Source organism: Channa argus, chromosome 16 (assembly GCF_033026475.1).
Source record: "Channa argus isolate prfri chromosome 16, Channa argus male v1.0, whole genome shotgun sequence".
Lineage (NCBI taxonomy): Eukaryota > Metazoa > Chordata > Actinopteri > Anabantiformes > Channidae > Channa > Channa argus.
The window spans coordinates 19,473,807-19,488,140 of record NC_090212.1 but is presented as its reverse complement, the minus strand read 5'-3'; the positions used below and the strand labels follow the sequence as shown (position 1 = coordinate 19,488,140).

General features: G+C 42.8%; 1 protein-coding gene across 4 annotated transcripts in view; it reads right to left on the bottom strand.

The window, feature by feature from the left end:
- Nucleotides 1-641: 641 nt before the first annotated feature.
- gfra4a (GDNF family receptor alpha 4a) overlaps nt 642-14,334 on the bottom strand; it is a 131,836-nt gene continuing 118,143 nt past the window's right edge. For all 4 annotated transcript variants that reach the window (XM_067479831.1, XM_067479832.1, XM_067479830.1 and 1 more), the window contains 2 exons: nt 7,569-7,738; nt 642-2,818 (listed from right to left, as the gene is read on the bottom strand). In XM_067479831.1, coding sequence (XP_067335932.1) covers nt 2,663-2,818; nt 7,569-7,738 — 326 coding nt within the window. In that variant the 3' untranslated portion in view covers nt 642-2,662. The remainder of the gene's footprint in view (nt 2,819-7,568; nt 7,739-14,334) is intronic.

The following is a 14,334-nucleotide window of genomic DNA, read 5'->3' as shown; positions in this document are numbered from 1 at the left end:
TGTTATCTGGATCGGGCTGCTTTTGTAAAAGATCATGTTCAACCAAATTACAAGTTGGCAACTTAATGGTGGAGAGTTACAAGTCAGCACAGCATTTTCTTGATGCAACTATTGTAAACTGCTGTTTGTCACAGAGCTTAATTTCTCAGAGAAACCAAAAATGAACAGAAAAATCTCAAAGGCTTTTTGTCGAGGACAGTGCAGCATCGGCTGCTTTGGCCTATTGCTGCCACCCATGCTGGACAGGGCAAGACTGAGCCTGGAACAAATGCATATAAACAGAGTTGTCTTCATATTCATAAGCTTATGATCTGATGCATGGATATGGCATATTTACCTTGGGTTAGGAGACTTCCCTGTATATAATGTAAGGTTAGTTACATTGCTGAACAGCCTTTTTATAAAAGTAAATTTCATTTCTTGTCGAGCAGCAATTTATAGCTTAACTATTTGAGTGTGTTTGTGGATTGAAATCACACGGAGGAAAAATGGAACCCGTTTACAGGCCAGTCTTCACCTGTCCAATACGGCGAGCACGTTTATGTGGGATCTAGCAAGCAATTCAGCTTCATAGTCGAGCTTTTTCTGATGCCCTCTGTGGCAAAAATACTGCAAATACTCAAGTATTTCAGGAGACAAAGACATGAAAACAGGTTTTTAATGTTGTGAGCAGCACAAACTAAACTTAGTTTACGATCATTGTATTTTTGGACACTTGTATGAATGTCAGAGCGCGACAAATCTCAAAATCTGGGCAAATGCAACCAAACTATCTGCATGTGTGGCTGCTGTTAGAGTGAGAAAATGATGTCGAGTGAACCCGTCTTTCCAGCTGTTTCTGTGACTGTAGGTCCTTTGCACCAAGAATTCAAATCTACATGAGCATAAACAGGTTTTTCCTTCTCGTAGAACTTGTGCTGTTCCATTATCGTGAGCTTTTTAGGTCCAACTTGAGCCCGAATGTGCCATTTCCACCAGGTCAGTTTGTAGCAACACATTCTCTCCTCATGTTGTGTCATTTAACAACGCAGTGAAACAAACGTGTCTCGTCAGACACTGAATCCGATGGCAGAAGTGAGAATGACAAATCGACTCTTTACACCGTATATTTAAACATGACATGGCTGCTCCACAAATGTGAGCTGTGCTTTTCCAGTGCATATTGTAAATCCTTGCATGTCGACACTGAGCAATAGTCCCAGCAGGCAGTGGGCCAACGCAGAACACCACATTCATCTCACCAGTTTCTCAAAAAACAAAAAAAGCTGTGTCCACTTGTGCGTTAAAACCCGCGCCGCCTGCATGATTGGTCACAAACTTGTTGATAGATATAGGTTTTCTCTGAGCCAAAGTCCACATACATTTAAAAAATATAAACTTGTTTCCATCTCTTGGTGTTTCAGCAAAACCACTTTTTTTTTTTAAACAGTTCTGATGAGGAACAGGCCCAAACGTGTCAGGCGCTCACACTTAAAGCTTAATGAACACATGAAGAGTCTCCTTCCAAATGAAAATTTACAATTTATTAAATGCTAGTAAAAATGGAGGGACAAAAAAAAAAAAAAACAATTTTTGTGAGATTGCACAAAGCTTGTTTTCACTGTAAATATACTTGCGTTTGTCACCATGGAAATGACAAGCAGGGTTTGCACTTAAATGGAGGACACCTGGCAAAGGATGGTAAAAAGAAAATGGGCACACAAAGCCAGTCAGTCAGTGCTTTGTAGGAAATCAGTACTGGTGGACAGGTTTGGACACCTTCCCGAGTACCACTGGATGTATGCTAAATGTGGAGAACATGGATTGCTAGTTAGCAAAAGCCTAGCGGGCCATTTTGTGGCTAATGAGAGAAGCCGGCATTGTCTTCAGGTGACCTTCATTTAGGTGCAAACCCCTTTTGTCATTTCCACGGTGACCAACTGAAGTATATTTACAGTGAAAACAAGCTTGGCAACATGTTTTTGTTTCTGTCTCACGTGTCCCGTCCTCTGTAAATAGGTCATTGTTGGATAAGTTACTGCTCCAGACCCCCGGGTGGTCTGTTTAATCATGTTGCAAAGTTAAGTCTTCATGTGGAAATGGACTCTTCATACCTGGAACTGAAAGCACAACAATTTGAAAATGTAATGTGATTGAACTCAATAACATGGTGGCTAACAAAGTTGTGTAGCATTAAAATAAAGCTGAATTAGCAGGTGGACCAACACATTCACCTTAAATCTCGTGTAATACTTCAACACAGTTCATCTGACAGAAAAGTCTTAACATTTAATATTTTTCTTTTACATCAAGGAATGTTCGAGGACAAAAAAAAAAAAAATTTTGTATTGTAGTCTTCAGTGTCTTTCCACTGTACACAGTCTGAAACCACAGGTCCTTCTGAATGTAGCTTGGATCAGATGAGCAAAGTCTGTGTGTGACAGTTTGAGCAGATGTAAAGTGTGTAACAAGGTGCGTACTTTCTTCTTTTCACCCTCCCCCCCCCACACTTTAGGATGGTCTCCACAACGCATCTGCTCTGAGTCATGATTCACAAAAAGAAAAAGACTGAGGATGATGTTTGTGACAAGGGGGGGGGGGGGAGAGCTGTAGCAGGGCAGAACAGAGTCCCCCCTCCCCTCAACACTGTCATAGTTTTGTCCTGAGAGGCGATCAAGGCCTCCTATTGGTCAGAGAGCAGCATGAGGGTGTGCAGCAGCCAGCCGAGGCCCAGCAGCAGCAGGGACGGGCGGACGGGCTCGGCGCCGTGGTCCGACAAACCAGGAGACGGAAGCGTGGAGTCTCCCTCGTCACCCCACAGTCTGTCATTCTCATTGACCTACAGGAAAACACTGCGGTTAGTCACTTTTCAACGTAAGCAGTGGGGAAAAAAACTGCTTCTGTAGGTTATAATGACCAAATTTTCCGCAGTTGAAAAATAAGATGAGCAGTGTCAGGGACATTTTCACTTATCAGCCAGACACAGTTTCACAGCGAGAGGCGTTTTTACCGCTGTGAACATATTCAGAGTAAACTCTGCAATCAGTCAAGCTCCATCTCCACATTATTCCCTTCATCCTTCACACTAAACCAGCTTCAGCACTGTTCTCTCCGCTTTATTTTGTCTCCAACGTCTCCTGTTTGCGACACTGGATCGGGAAGAATTCTCACTACTGCACTAAATGTTTTTAAGAGGCGAGTTTAAATCTAATGCTACCACAAATGATCTGAACTGTTTAGATTGTCAGCTTTAATTTAAGGGTTTGGTTCAATTGTAATTGTATTCAATTGAGTAAACCGTGTGAAAATTACTGCTCTTTGTACATAACCACATAAAATTGTCAGTTGTAGTCTTCTTTCCCTTTCAGGGGTCACCACAGCGAATCATCTCCTCTTTGGTCTTCATCAAGACCTCCTGCCTGGCAGCTCCAACCTCAGCATCCTTCTACCGATATATTCACAATGTCTCCTCTGAACATGTCCAAACCACCTCAATCTGGCCACTTTATCTCCAAAACATCTAACATGAGCTGTCCCTCTGATGTCCTCATTCCTGATCCTGTCCATCCTCGTCACTCCCAAAGAGAACCTCAACATCTTAAGCTCTGCTACCTCCAGCTCTGCCTCCTGTCTTTTCTTCAATGTCTCTGTCTCTAAGCCCAACAACTTCGCTGGTCTCACCACCGTCTTGAACACCTTTCCTCATTCTCGCTGATGCTCTTATCACAAAACACACCTGACACTTTTCTCCACCCGTTCCAACCTGCCTGCACTCGCCTCTTCACCTCTTTTCCACAGTCTCCGTTGCTCTGAACCGTTGACCCTAAGTACTTAAAGTCCTTCACCTTCTTCACCTCTGCTCCCTGTGACCTCACCGTTCTACCTGGGTCCCTCTCATTGACACACATGTATTCTGTCTTGCTGCGGCTAAGCTTCATTCCTCTGTTTTCCAGAGCAGACCTCCACCTCTCTAGATTTTCCTCCACCTGCTCCCTGCTCTCACTACAAATCACAATGTCATCTGCAAACATCATAGTCCATGGAGATTCCTGTCTAACCTCATCTGTCAGTCTGTCCATCACCAGAGCAAACAAGAAGGGGGTCAGAGCCGATCCTTGATGCAGACCCACCTCCCCCTTGAACTCCTCTGTCACACCTACAGCACCTCACCACTGTCTTACAGCTCTCATACATGTCCTGCACCACTCTAACATACTTCTCTGCCGCTCCAGACGTCCTCATACAATACCACAGCTCCTCTCTCAGCACCGTCATACGCTTTCTCTAAATCTACGAAGACACAATGCAACTCCCTCTGACCCTCTCTGTACTTCTCCATCAGCATCCTCAAAGTAAATACTGCATCTGTTGTTCTCATTCTAGGCATGAATCCATATTGCTGCTCACCTCTGCCCTACTAGTGTCCTCCACTACACTTCTCCTCCAGTCCTCAGCTTCCTCTCACTCTCCAAGATCTTGTTAAACTAGTCAGAAACTCTACTGCCACCTCTCCTAGACACTTCCATACCTCCACAGGTTTGTCATCAGGACCAACTGCCTTTCCACTCTTCATCAACGTCCTCCTTCTTCTTAGCTAACCTCTTTCCCTGTATCTACTCCTGAACTTCCTCGTTCCACCACCGAGTCTCCTTGTCCACTTTCCTCTTTCCAGATGACACACCGAGTCCCCTCCTACCTGTCTCCCTGATTACATTAGCTGTAGTGGTCCAGTCATCTGGAAGCACCTCCAAACCACCCAGAGTCTGTCTCAGCTCCTCCCTGAAAACTACACAACATTCTTCCTTTTTCCACTTTGTCCTCTGCTCTGCCTTCCTCCTCTTCATCTTCCTCACCACCAGCATCATTTTACACACCACCATCCTGTGTTGTCTGGCTACACTCTCCCCTACAAACACTTTACAGTCACTGATCTCTTTCAGATTACGTCTCTACAGGATGTCGTCCACCTGAGTGCTTCTTATACGTCGCCCTATGTTCCTGCCTCTTCTGGAAGAAAGTGTTCACTACAGGCTTGTTAAGGTGGGAACAGGGTGGAATCATCTAGATGTAACGATTATGACCCTAAACACCCGTTGATGTCCACATGGAAAATCGTTCTCTCAACCTGTCTGCCATTTTTCGAGCTGCTTTTTCATCTATCCCCAGGAGGATTAAGACAGACTAGAAGAGGATGACACCCTCACAGCAGAAGCAACTTCCACCCAGATCAGATTTGCTCGCTTCTCGACTTGTGTGTGAACACCACATACTTCACCTACTGACAGAAACATGTATGTTCCATGGCTTCTCCAGTGGCACCTATTGTCACCAGCCTATACATGGAGGCAGTGGAGAAGAAAGCCAACTCCTTCCCAGGGACAGCACCAACCCACTGGTTCAGATATTTAGATGACACCTGGGTAAAGATCAAGATCTAGGAGATATAGGCTTTCACAGACCACATCAACATCAAGTTCACCAGGGAGGAAACCCATGACAACAGACTGGCCTTTCTGTTCTGTTTATCCTGTGTTCAGATCCAACAGAAGGACGACGGACAGAGCAGAGACTCGGAGTCAGATGTAAAACCTGGTGTTTCCTTACACTGCTGGAATGTCAGAGAAGCTCAAAAGGATCTTCAGAAAACACCACACACCTTTTCACTTCTAATCCACCAACACACTGAGACAAAGACACGTCCACCCGAAAGCCCAAACACCTAAACACAAGAAGAGCAGTGTATTCAAAGCTCTACAAGAGAAACCCGATGGCCCAGCACAGGAGAAGCAACACCTGAGACCACTTCACACCATCTTCTTCAATCTTCTGTTTCTGTTGTGATGGTCTTAAGACGAAAATACAGAAAAAAAGCATTATTCTAATCTTACCAGTCTGACAGGGGACAGCTTGAGGTCAGGTAATTTATATCCTATTTGATTTGGAAAAAAAATTGCCTTTGTTTTGTAACTTTAGTCTTCCTCTAATCATTTTGCATCCGTGCCATAGACCTCACTAACTAATAAAACATCAGCCAGACTCACCGCTCCACTATGGGGCTGAGAAATTTGTGGAACAAAAAACAATTAACAAATTAAATTTTTGTTGAATTATCAGTTATTTTAATGCAACAGGAAGCTTCGTGTCGGTTATTTGATACTCTACTATCAGGTGAAAATGTCGCTCCCCGTCTCGTGTGATGCAGTCAGAGGATGGTGCAGACTGCTGAAACAATCATTCGGGACACTAGGAGTTCATACACTGATAACGTATAATTTGGGCGTTTGAGCTTCTTTCTCCAGCTAGTAGCCTAATTATACATTTCGCCTATTGAGTTTGTGTGTTGGCAGATTGTCAGTGTCATCTACAGCATATTTTTTTTCCGAGTGCATGGAACAAATTTCCTCAGCTTGAAGCAAATTTACATTTATAAATTTCCTCATTATCAAAATATGAAATACTGTGTGTACATTAATGCAAAACAGGCTGTCAGCATTAAAATATATGTTTACTCTTTGTTTACTTAACTACCTCATTGTATGGGCCACATTAATGATGTTTACAGAACCTGTTATGAATATTAAACATTGGAAGGATTTTTATTTCATTTTTTTTGCCCCTGAGATGTGTGAGGAAAGCTCGACCCCAAAGATCACAGACGCAGCAATAACAGAAATGTCCACGACGACTGCATTTTGTCACGATAAAAACCATAATTGTTAACTTTTCAATGTCATGTTTATATAAGTAACTGATGTCTTTCATACAATAAAAGACATTATTTATATCATTAAGTCTGTGTTTACATTTGTAATCATGGTGCAAATATCATTTAGCTGGAACTCTGCTCACCATATGTTAGTGATCTGTAGTCGTTCTCCAGTTTTTTTTCAGGGAGCTTGAACTATCAGCTGTTACAAATGTTGCTCATGAGCTGAATCTTTTTCTGCACAGATCTAATGACCCCACTAATAATTATTTTTAATGCACCTTTAGTGGAGCAGTTATCAATAACTTCACAGTGCTAAGAAAAAAGAAAGTGAACCCTTTGTTTCTTCAGTTTATCGGTTTGAACTATTAACGCATGTGATTTACATATTGATCAGTTCCAAAATTAGACAAACTGTCTCTACGTTTAGACAATATGGTTCTGCTCAGAGGAGAGACCACAGACCCACCCACAAATAATGGTGTGTGGTTCAGCTGAATCTCTTTTGATGACGGTTTATACCGACTGTTTATTTTCCAAAGCACATTGTGTTTGTTTAAACTTATGACTTGAAGATGAAGATCAAATCTCATTTTAGAACATTTAGGAGAGAAAATTCGGTCATTCCAGAGGGTTCACATAGTTTTTCTTTCAAAGATCCCTGCATGCATCCGTGACTGACACAGCTTTGATTCTTCTCATTTCCACTTTTGTGGCTGACTGTGGCCGGTGCTGTCTGGGTTATGCAGACTCCCACCTGTCTGCAGCTGCTGCCAGTATTTTAAAGCAAACAGCCAAAGTTATATGACCCAACCGTGTCTACATCAAAAAAAAAAAAAAGGCCGTACATGATATTTTCAGCCTCGTCTACGACTCATCTTACCTGAGTAGGTATCTGTGCTCGCTGATTGTTCTGCTCTGTTTCCAGTGAAATGCCGGGGGCGGTGGTTGCCAAGTGCGGACTCTGGTTGTCTGTTGCTGGACTGGACATGCCGGGCTGGCTGGCGCTGGTTTTCACATCCGATCCATTCCCGAAGGCCAGGATGGCATTTTCTAGGGCACGAGAGCAGCAGAGATGTCATTTTAAATGAGAGTGATGACTGGCAGTTTAACAGAATGTGTCGATGCCGTTCTCGTCACGTGGCTGCTAAATGGTAAAAGTTTGCTCATTTCCACACATCAGTCACCACGTCGAGTTTACTTTGGCTTTTCTTCCCGCATCGCTCTTTGTGATGTGATTTCTCACGGTATAATTATGTACTGATGGACTGTAATTATGATGTGGTCATGGCATGCGAGGACAGCTCAGCCTTTTAAAGTGACTCATCAAGCGTATTCTTTTTAGTTTGACACATTAATTTCAAACAGCATTCGGCCCCGTCGCTCGATACAAATACACCTGTCTCATCAGCCATTTTACTAAGAGGTCCTCAAACACACTAGAGGCCGCTGAGGTTTGATTCACTGTTCCTGAAACTCCTGCACCAAATGCTCCAACCATAGACAGGATGGCCTTATGTGTACAGTAGTAGCTGTACTGCAGTATTGTAATGTTTATTTACATCCTTTCCTGTCTTTTGCTGCCATCTTTCCCTCCTCCCCACTTCACATCTTCTTGTTTTGTATTTCTTCTTGCTGTTCTTTAAATGTCATGCATTTTGTCTGGTAATTAAAACCAACTTGAAAATAGTCTGTGGATTTGTTGTTATTATTCTAATACCCCCACTTCCTGTGTAAATAAGTGACTGGGGCCAAAATCCAAAAGGTGGGTTAAACGTCCAGAATTGGTGAGATTCAATGTTTTTATTTCAGTTTGGTTGTTGCTTTTTTTACACAAAGACTGCGGATTGTGGCTCCTATGCAAGAGCGAGGGACATTTTGAGCACTTGTTATTCCTCAATCACCTTAAATCACCTACATAATAGTAAATAAGAAATCCAGAAGTATTCATTTGTTCAAAATACCTGCACAGGATCACTAATAGATATATAATCCTAGAACTGAATTCAAGCCTTGTGCCATTTATAACTTAAATGAAAACTCTATGCATGAGGTTTGATGTTATGCACAGTGATTAATTTTTAAGAAAGGTTAAAAATATATGAATTATGCTGGAGGGTTTTTACATTTTCTAATGCTTTCATTCACTTAGGCACATAACCACCAGGAGCTGCACAAAGTCCTACAACCACACACCGTTATACGTAGGAATGAATTTTACAAAACAAACTTTTCATTAAGGACACAAGTACTGCAGTATGATTTGGACAATAAAATACGGAGGGTGAGTAGTTGGTTGCTGACTGGATAGAACGAGAGCGCCGGCAATGCAATTTCTCTATCACTGCCTGAATCGGGCAACGCATGATGCATCGGTGGCTCCTGAGAAAGCTGATTAATGTCCACTTAATATGGCTGATATCACTGCTCATGAAGGGAGTAAATATCAAGAACACAAACTCTCAGCCACTAGCCACCACAGTACAACAGCGGAGTCATAACATCTGATCACCAAACGGTTGTAATGTCAAATAGCTTTTGATTTGCCAGCCGGCAGCCGGAGTGAACAATTATGTTCAACAAAAGCAACAAAATTAAAGTTAAGTCGTCTCCTGCTGCTGCCACCTACTGCACTGTGCGAAACGCCTTTCTGCTGTCAGAGTGGATTTCATTCTAAATCTAAACCTTTATGTTGTACGGTAAACTTTTAGAGCGGGTTTAATGGAGGCTGACGTGAAATGGGTCGTGAGGCAAGAAAATACACTGCAGCACGAGAATTAATTAGTCACGTCTACACTGTACAATCAAAATGAAGGCAGAAATATCTTGATCTTCACTGCCAAAAACCACAGAGCGACAAACTAGCAGCTCATATGGTGCCGAGCATGTTTGGTACAGTGGGTTTTTTCAGCCAAAACAATCGAGCTACAGGTCAGAAAACCCATATAAGCAGCTTAACGGACGCCTTCACCGATTTTGAACGTCCGTCTTTTGCTTCTAGTTTGGGTCGTACATGTACATAAATGCCACGAAACCTCCCTTTAAATTCTCTATATCAAAATATTGCTCTCTTTCTGGCTGTAAAATCCCTCAAGATGACATCACTTGGAGGAACCTTCAGTTCACATCATGTACTGTGGAATTTGAAATCGACCATGATTTCAAACCTGCTTTTCCACAGCTCCTCCAGATGACATCATCTGAACTCCCAATGATTTGAAAAAAAAAAAAAAACATCTGGATGATGTCATCTGGAGGAGTTTTCAGCTAGAAGCAGAGAAATATTTTAATATAAGTCAGTCAGACTGAGTCTACTTTACTTGTCAGAGTAATGCAGTAATCAGGATTAACCTCGTTAGTAACAATATGCAATAACTCGTTACAATATTCAGAAACTCTGATGTGTGATATTTTAAAGGTAACTTATGTTTTCTGGACAAACTGAGTCGACTACAGGTCTCTTCCCTTTTCAATAGGCCCTGTATTCACTAACATCAACAATGTTTTGGTTGAGTTAATCTCATGTGGTGGACGATGTGATCCAGTCCTGGTTCTACCTGATTTATTGTTGGTAATTTGTCCTTGTCTTTCTGTTTCCCGTCAAATTTGAACAAGATGTGACTGCTTTGTTGTTAAGCCTGCAAACTATTATCAGTTTCATTTGAAGCAGCAGGTAGCAATTTTTTAGGAAAACATGCTCTGATAAATCTACTTAATTCGCCCTCAGCCCTGAATGGCCCATGCAAAGTTCTTGATTAGCTCGTGCACACTGTGTAATGTAGACCTACAATTTCAGATGATGCATATTCATGTTGGATTTGAGCAACCGTTCTGCCCGCAAAATGCATTAAAGATCAGTCAGTCGGGAAATGCTGTTTTTATTTTTTTCAGTGCGTCTAATTTATTAGCTTAAATGGCTCATTTTACATCAGTGACTATGATATTACTGCATTACAATTTCTGATGTATTAATTTGTTCATAATAATGACGGAGCTTCCTGTAAACTAATCACTGATTTCATCATCACGTTTGGAATCTATTACTTAGTACGTAAATGTACTTGGCCTTTAATAGTGGAGTTAACTTCTATTTGCACAGTACGTACAGTACATTGTACTACACTAGATGCTTTTGGACCAATCATTCTGGCCCCCTTCAGGGGCTTTTTTTTTATTTTTTTCCCCCTTATTTGCAGCTCCACTGCCAGGAGGATCTCTAAAGTCACAGGCTGGCTGACAGTCACTATGCATTTCTGTATTCTGTTATTAATTTGTTTGGACTCTTTTGTCAACTTCCCTGTGAGGAAAATGTCATTTCAGCCGCGCAGGGGCCCTAAAAGCTGGACTACAGGCTGATGTAGTCACTGTGGTCTCATTGTGCTGAGATCCACTTAAAATTGATGAATCCGAATAAACTGGGCACATCTTCCAAACCTCAATGGGGACTTGGTCACGTGAAGAAAATATCAAAACCATAACCTTTTTAGCACCTACTCCGCTGTAGGAGCTAAAATCCAGGATTGACGTGGAACCTCGGATTATAGTTCTAAGAACTACAAAAACATCCATCCAGTCTGAAAGCAAACAGCCCGACAATAAACATGAACCCAGGGTTCAATATCTTGCTGCACAGTCCTTCACAGAGCATGTTGCTGGCTGTGTCTTCACACAAACTGTTGTTAGGCCTTTGAAATCGCTGCATATTTATTGGACGATGACGAGTGAAGGACTGTGAATCTGTAGAGAGTTTCCTCACTTTCACAGCTGCAAAATAGAGCAGATGCTCAAGTTTGGATGTAATAAAACTAAATAAACAGATGCTTTCAATGTTTGGGGTTTTAATCCTCACAAGAGTGACTGAGATAATAGTTCATGGCTTTGCTGCCAGCATTGCAAACAACTATTTAAAAAGATGATTTAGGGAGTCAGATATAGGAGGTAAATGGCCAATAGCATTTTAACTTCTATACTTCATTCATATAAGTGTAACATCAATTTCTAAGAAAGAAAAATAACACTGAACTTTTGAGTTAGTTCCCTAAAAACGCGACTCAGCCTTTGACGTGTCTCTAATGATGTGATTTATGTGATGTAATTATGGTGTTGAATATTTGAATGGGCTACTTACGCCGTGACTGAGGAACATTACAGCATGTACATACTGTACTATGTATAATTTATTGTCGTCGGGGGATTTTATATGGCTTCATACGCCCCAAAGGAAACCCATTACAATAAGTTCTAAGATTTACCATAACCAGGATGACTTATGATCAGCTGATGAATTAATATTCTACGAGCATTCATTTTCATTCGACTAATGAGCTACTCTGCAGCAATTACGTTTGCATGAAAGTCATTTCAATTAGAGTGTGCTCAAATGAAGACATGAATGAGAGATTCATCCATTACTACCCCCCAACCTATACTGGAAGATGGATGTGAGAGCTCAGACACACACACGCAAAGAAAATCAGTTTCCCAGCAAAACCCCTCCGATTGCAGAAGCGACTGGTGTGTTATAAGTGAGTGAATTTCAAAGCCTTCAGTGGAGTATTAGGGCGTGACACAATAATATTGATTCCTCGCAGGATCATAACAAATTGATCCATCCTCCTGAGGTCGTTTGCCATAGCAAACAAAATCCTGCGGCGATCAATGCAGAACCATGGTTGTACCCCCTCCACTGGTGCAGTGCTGAGCATCAAGCACTGGACAGAGAGAGAGGGGTGGTGGACGGGTGACCCAGACCCTCGTGTTTGCCAGCTCTGCAGCTAATTAGAGAATCTGCAAAGTTGCAACACAACAGAAGTCAATAGCGAGGAAAACAGATTGAGCAGCGGCGGAGGGTTTGTATACATCAGCACCTCGGGATAGAGACTGTGGACCGGCGTGTTAATGGTGCGGTGGGTCATTAGCATTGGTGGGACAGGTGGGAAAGTGTGCAGTTAGCGCTCGGCAGCATGCAGCGACGCGCTGGCAGGCTGACGGATGAGGAAAGCGAGGGGCGCAGCTCCAGCTGCTGGCCCCCGCGCCTCGCCACCCACTGTCACGCACAGACAAAGTGCCAATTGATATCCTTAGTAGTAAGCTGTTGTGACAGTCCCTTTGTAAATGTCTAGACTTTGACTTTAAAGTTTCTCCCTGAGCCACGGAGCCACACTGCGGAAAAAAAGTCCTCGCATGCCCGCTTCCTGACGCGCTGCCGCTCACCCTCACTTTTTGCTGCTGCAGTGCCAATTTACCTTTCTGTAAAACAATTGAAATAATTGCAGAAATCAATGACTTCACCTCTATCCGCCCTCTCATTTTTTTTTTCTGCTTGATGCACTCGGCTTGCAGAGGAGGACGGAAGTCCAAACCCCACTATTCTGCATAGCGATGTGCTTATTATCGCTGTGATGAGGAGGTAAAGCAGGTTGACAGCTGTTTTTAAAACCTGAGTGCGCTCGCTCCGGAGGGGGAATATCTTTTCAGCAGTTTTTCCCCCTTTCCCCCTGTCTGCAAACGACCGTATTCTTCCCCGCCGCCGTTCTCTCTGTCCACCTCATTAGTTTGAAGGCAGGAAACCAAATTACGCTCAATTACAAAGTCATCAAAGGCCATCTGAAGTCCTGTCTCAGCAAGCAGGGCCCAGAGCAACGACACAGGGGGGTCCTGGTGCACGAAATAACACCGAGCTCCCTCACTAGAAGATGGGAGCACCAAAACAGACCAGAAGGATTTATTTAATTGACAATAGTGCTGTGCACTTGTGAAACACAAGCGTAACGGAAGGACGGGAGGGTCTTCATTCCCCGTACACTGTGATTACATGACAAACGGGGGGGGGGGATGAAGACATGCAGGATCCGTCCCAGGGTGGAATCATTTTCCCCATGATTGGATTCAATCCAAACTCTCCGTGCCAAATCATTACATCCACTTTTTTCTCCCCAAAATAGCCCGTCTGTGCCTGGCAAACGAGACTGAACTCCAGTGGAGACGAAGGCGTGGACGCGCATCACTGGTGAGAAGTGTGTTCATCCTCACTATCGTGTATGCACTGTTTGGCTTTGGCCAAGGGCTCAGGCGGGAGAAGAGGAGCGTTTCCTTTTTCCTCCTCAATCAAAAAAAAAAGAAAAAGGGGGAAATGAGGCCAGTCAGTCTGAGGTTTGTTTTTCTGGATCTCTGAGGAGCTAAACGGCGCACAGGATCTTAGTCCTGGCTGCGGGATGCACGTGTCTACCCTGGGAGCTTTGACATCATACGAGAACGTACGTTTTATTTGAAATATGGAGTTGATTTAAAGGTAAACATGCTTTAACGATTTGCTTTTAAAAGCATCTATTGGGCTTGAAATGCAGTAAGTTACTGTAAAAATACATCCTTACTGGCAGCACATCCTCTCTGTGCCTCCAGAAAATTAAATTTGCACGTTGCTTTCTATGGCTTTACTTTAGGGTGTAAATGTACATTAATGCTTTTAAACGTCCCTCCAACTAGTATTTTCCTGCTTCTGGCTGAAAAACTCCTCCAGATGACATCATTTCAGAGTTCAGGTGTTGTCATCTGATGGAGCTCTAGGAAAGCAGGTCCACCATGATTACAAACTCCACAGTGTGAGCAACAAGCAAACATAATCTGAACGGAAAGTTCCTCCCAGTGAG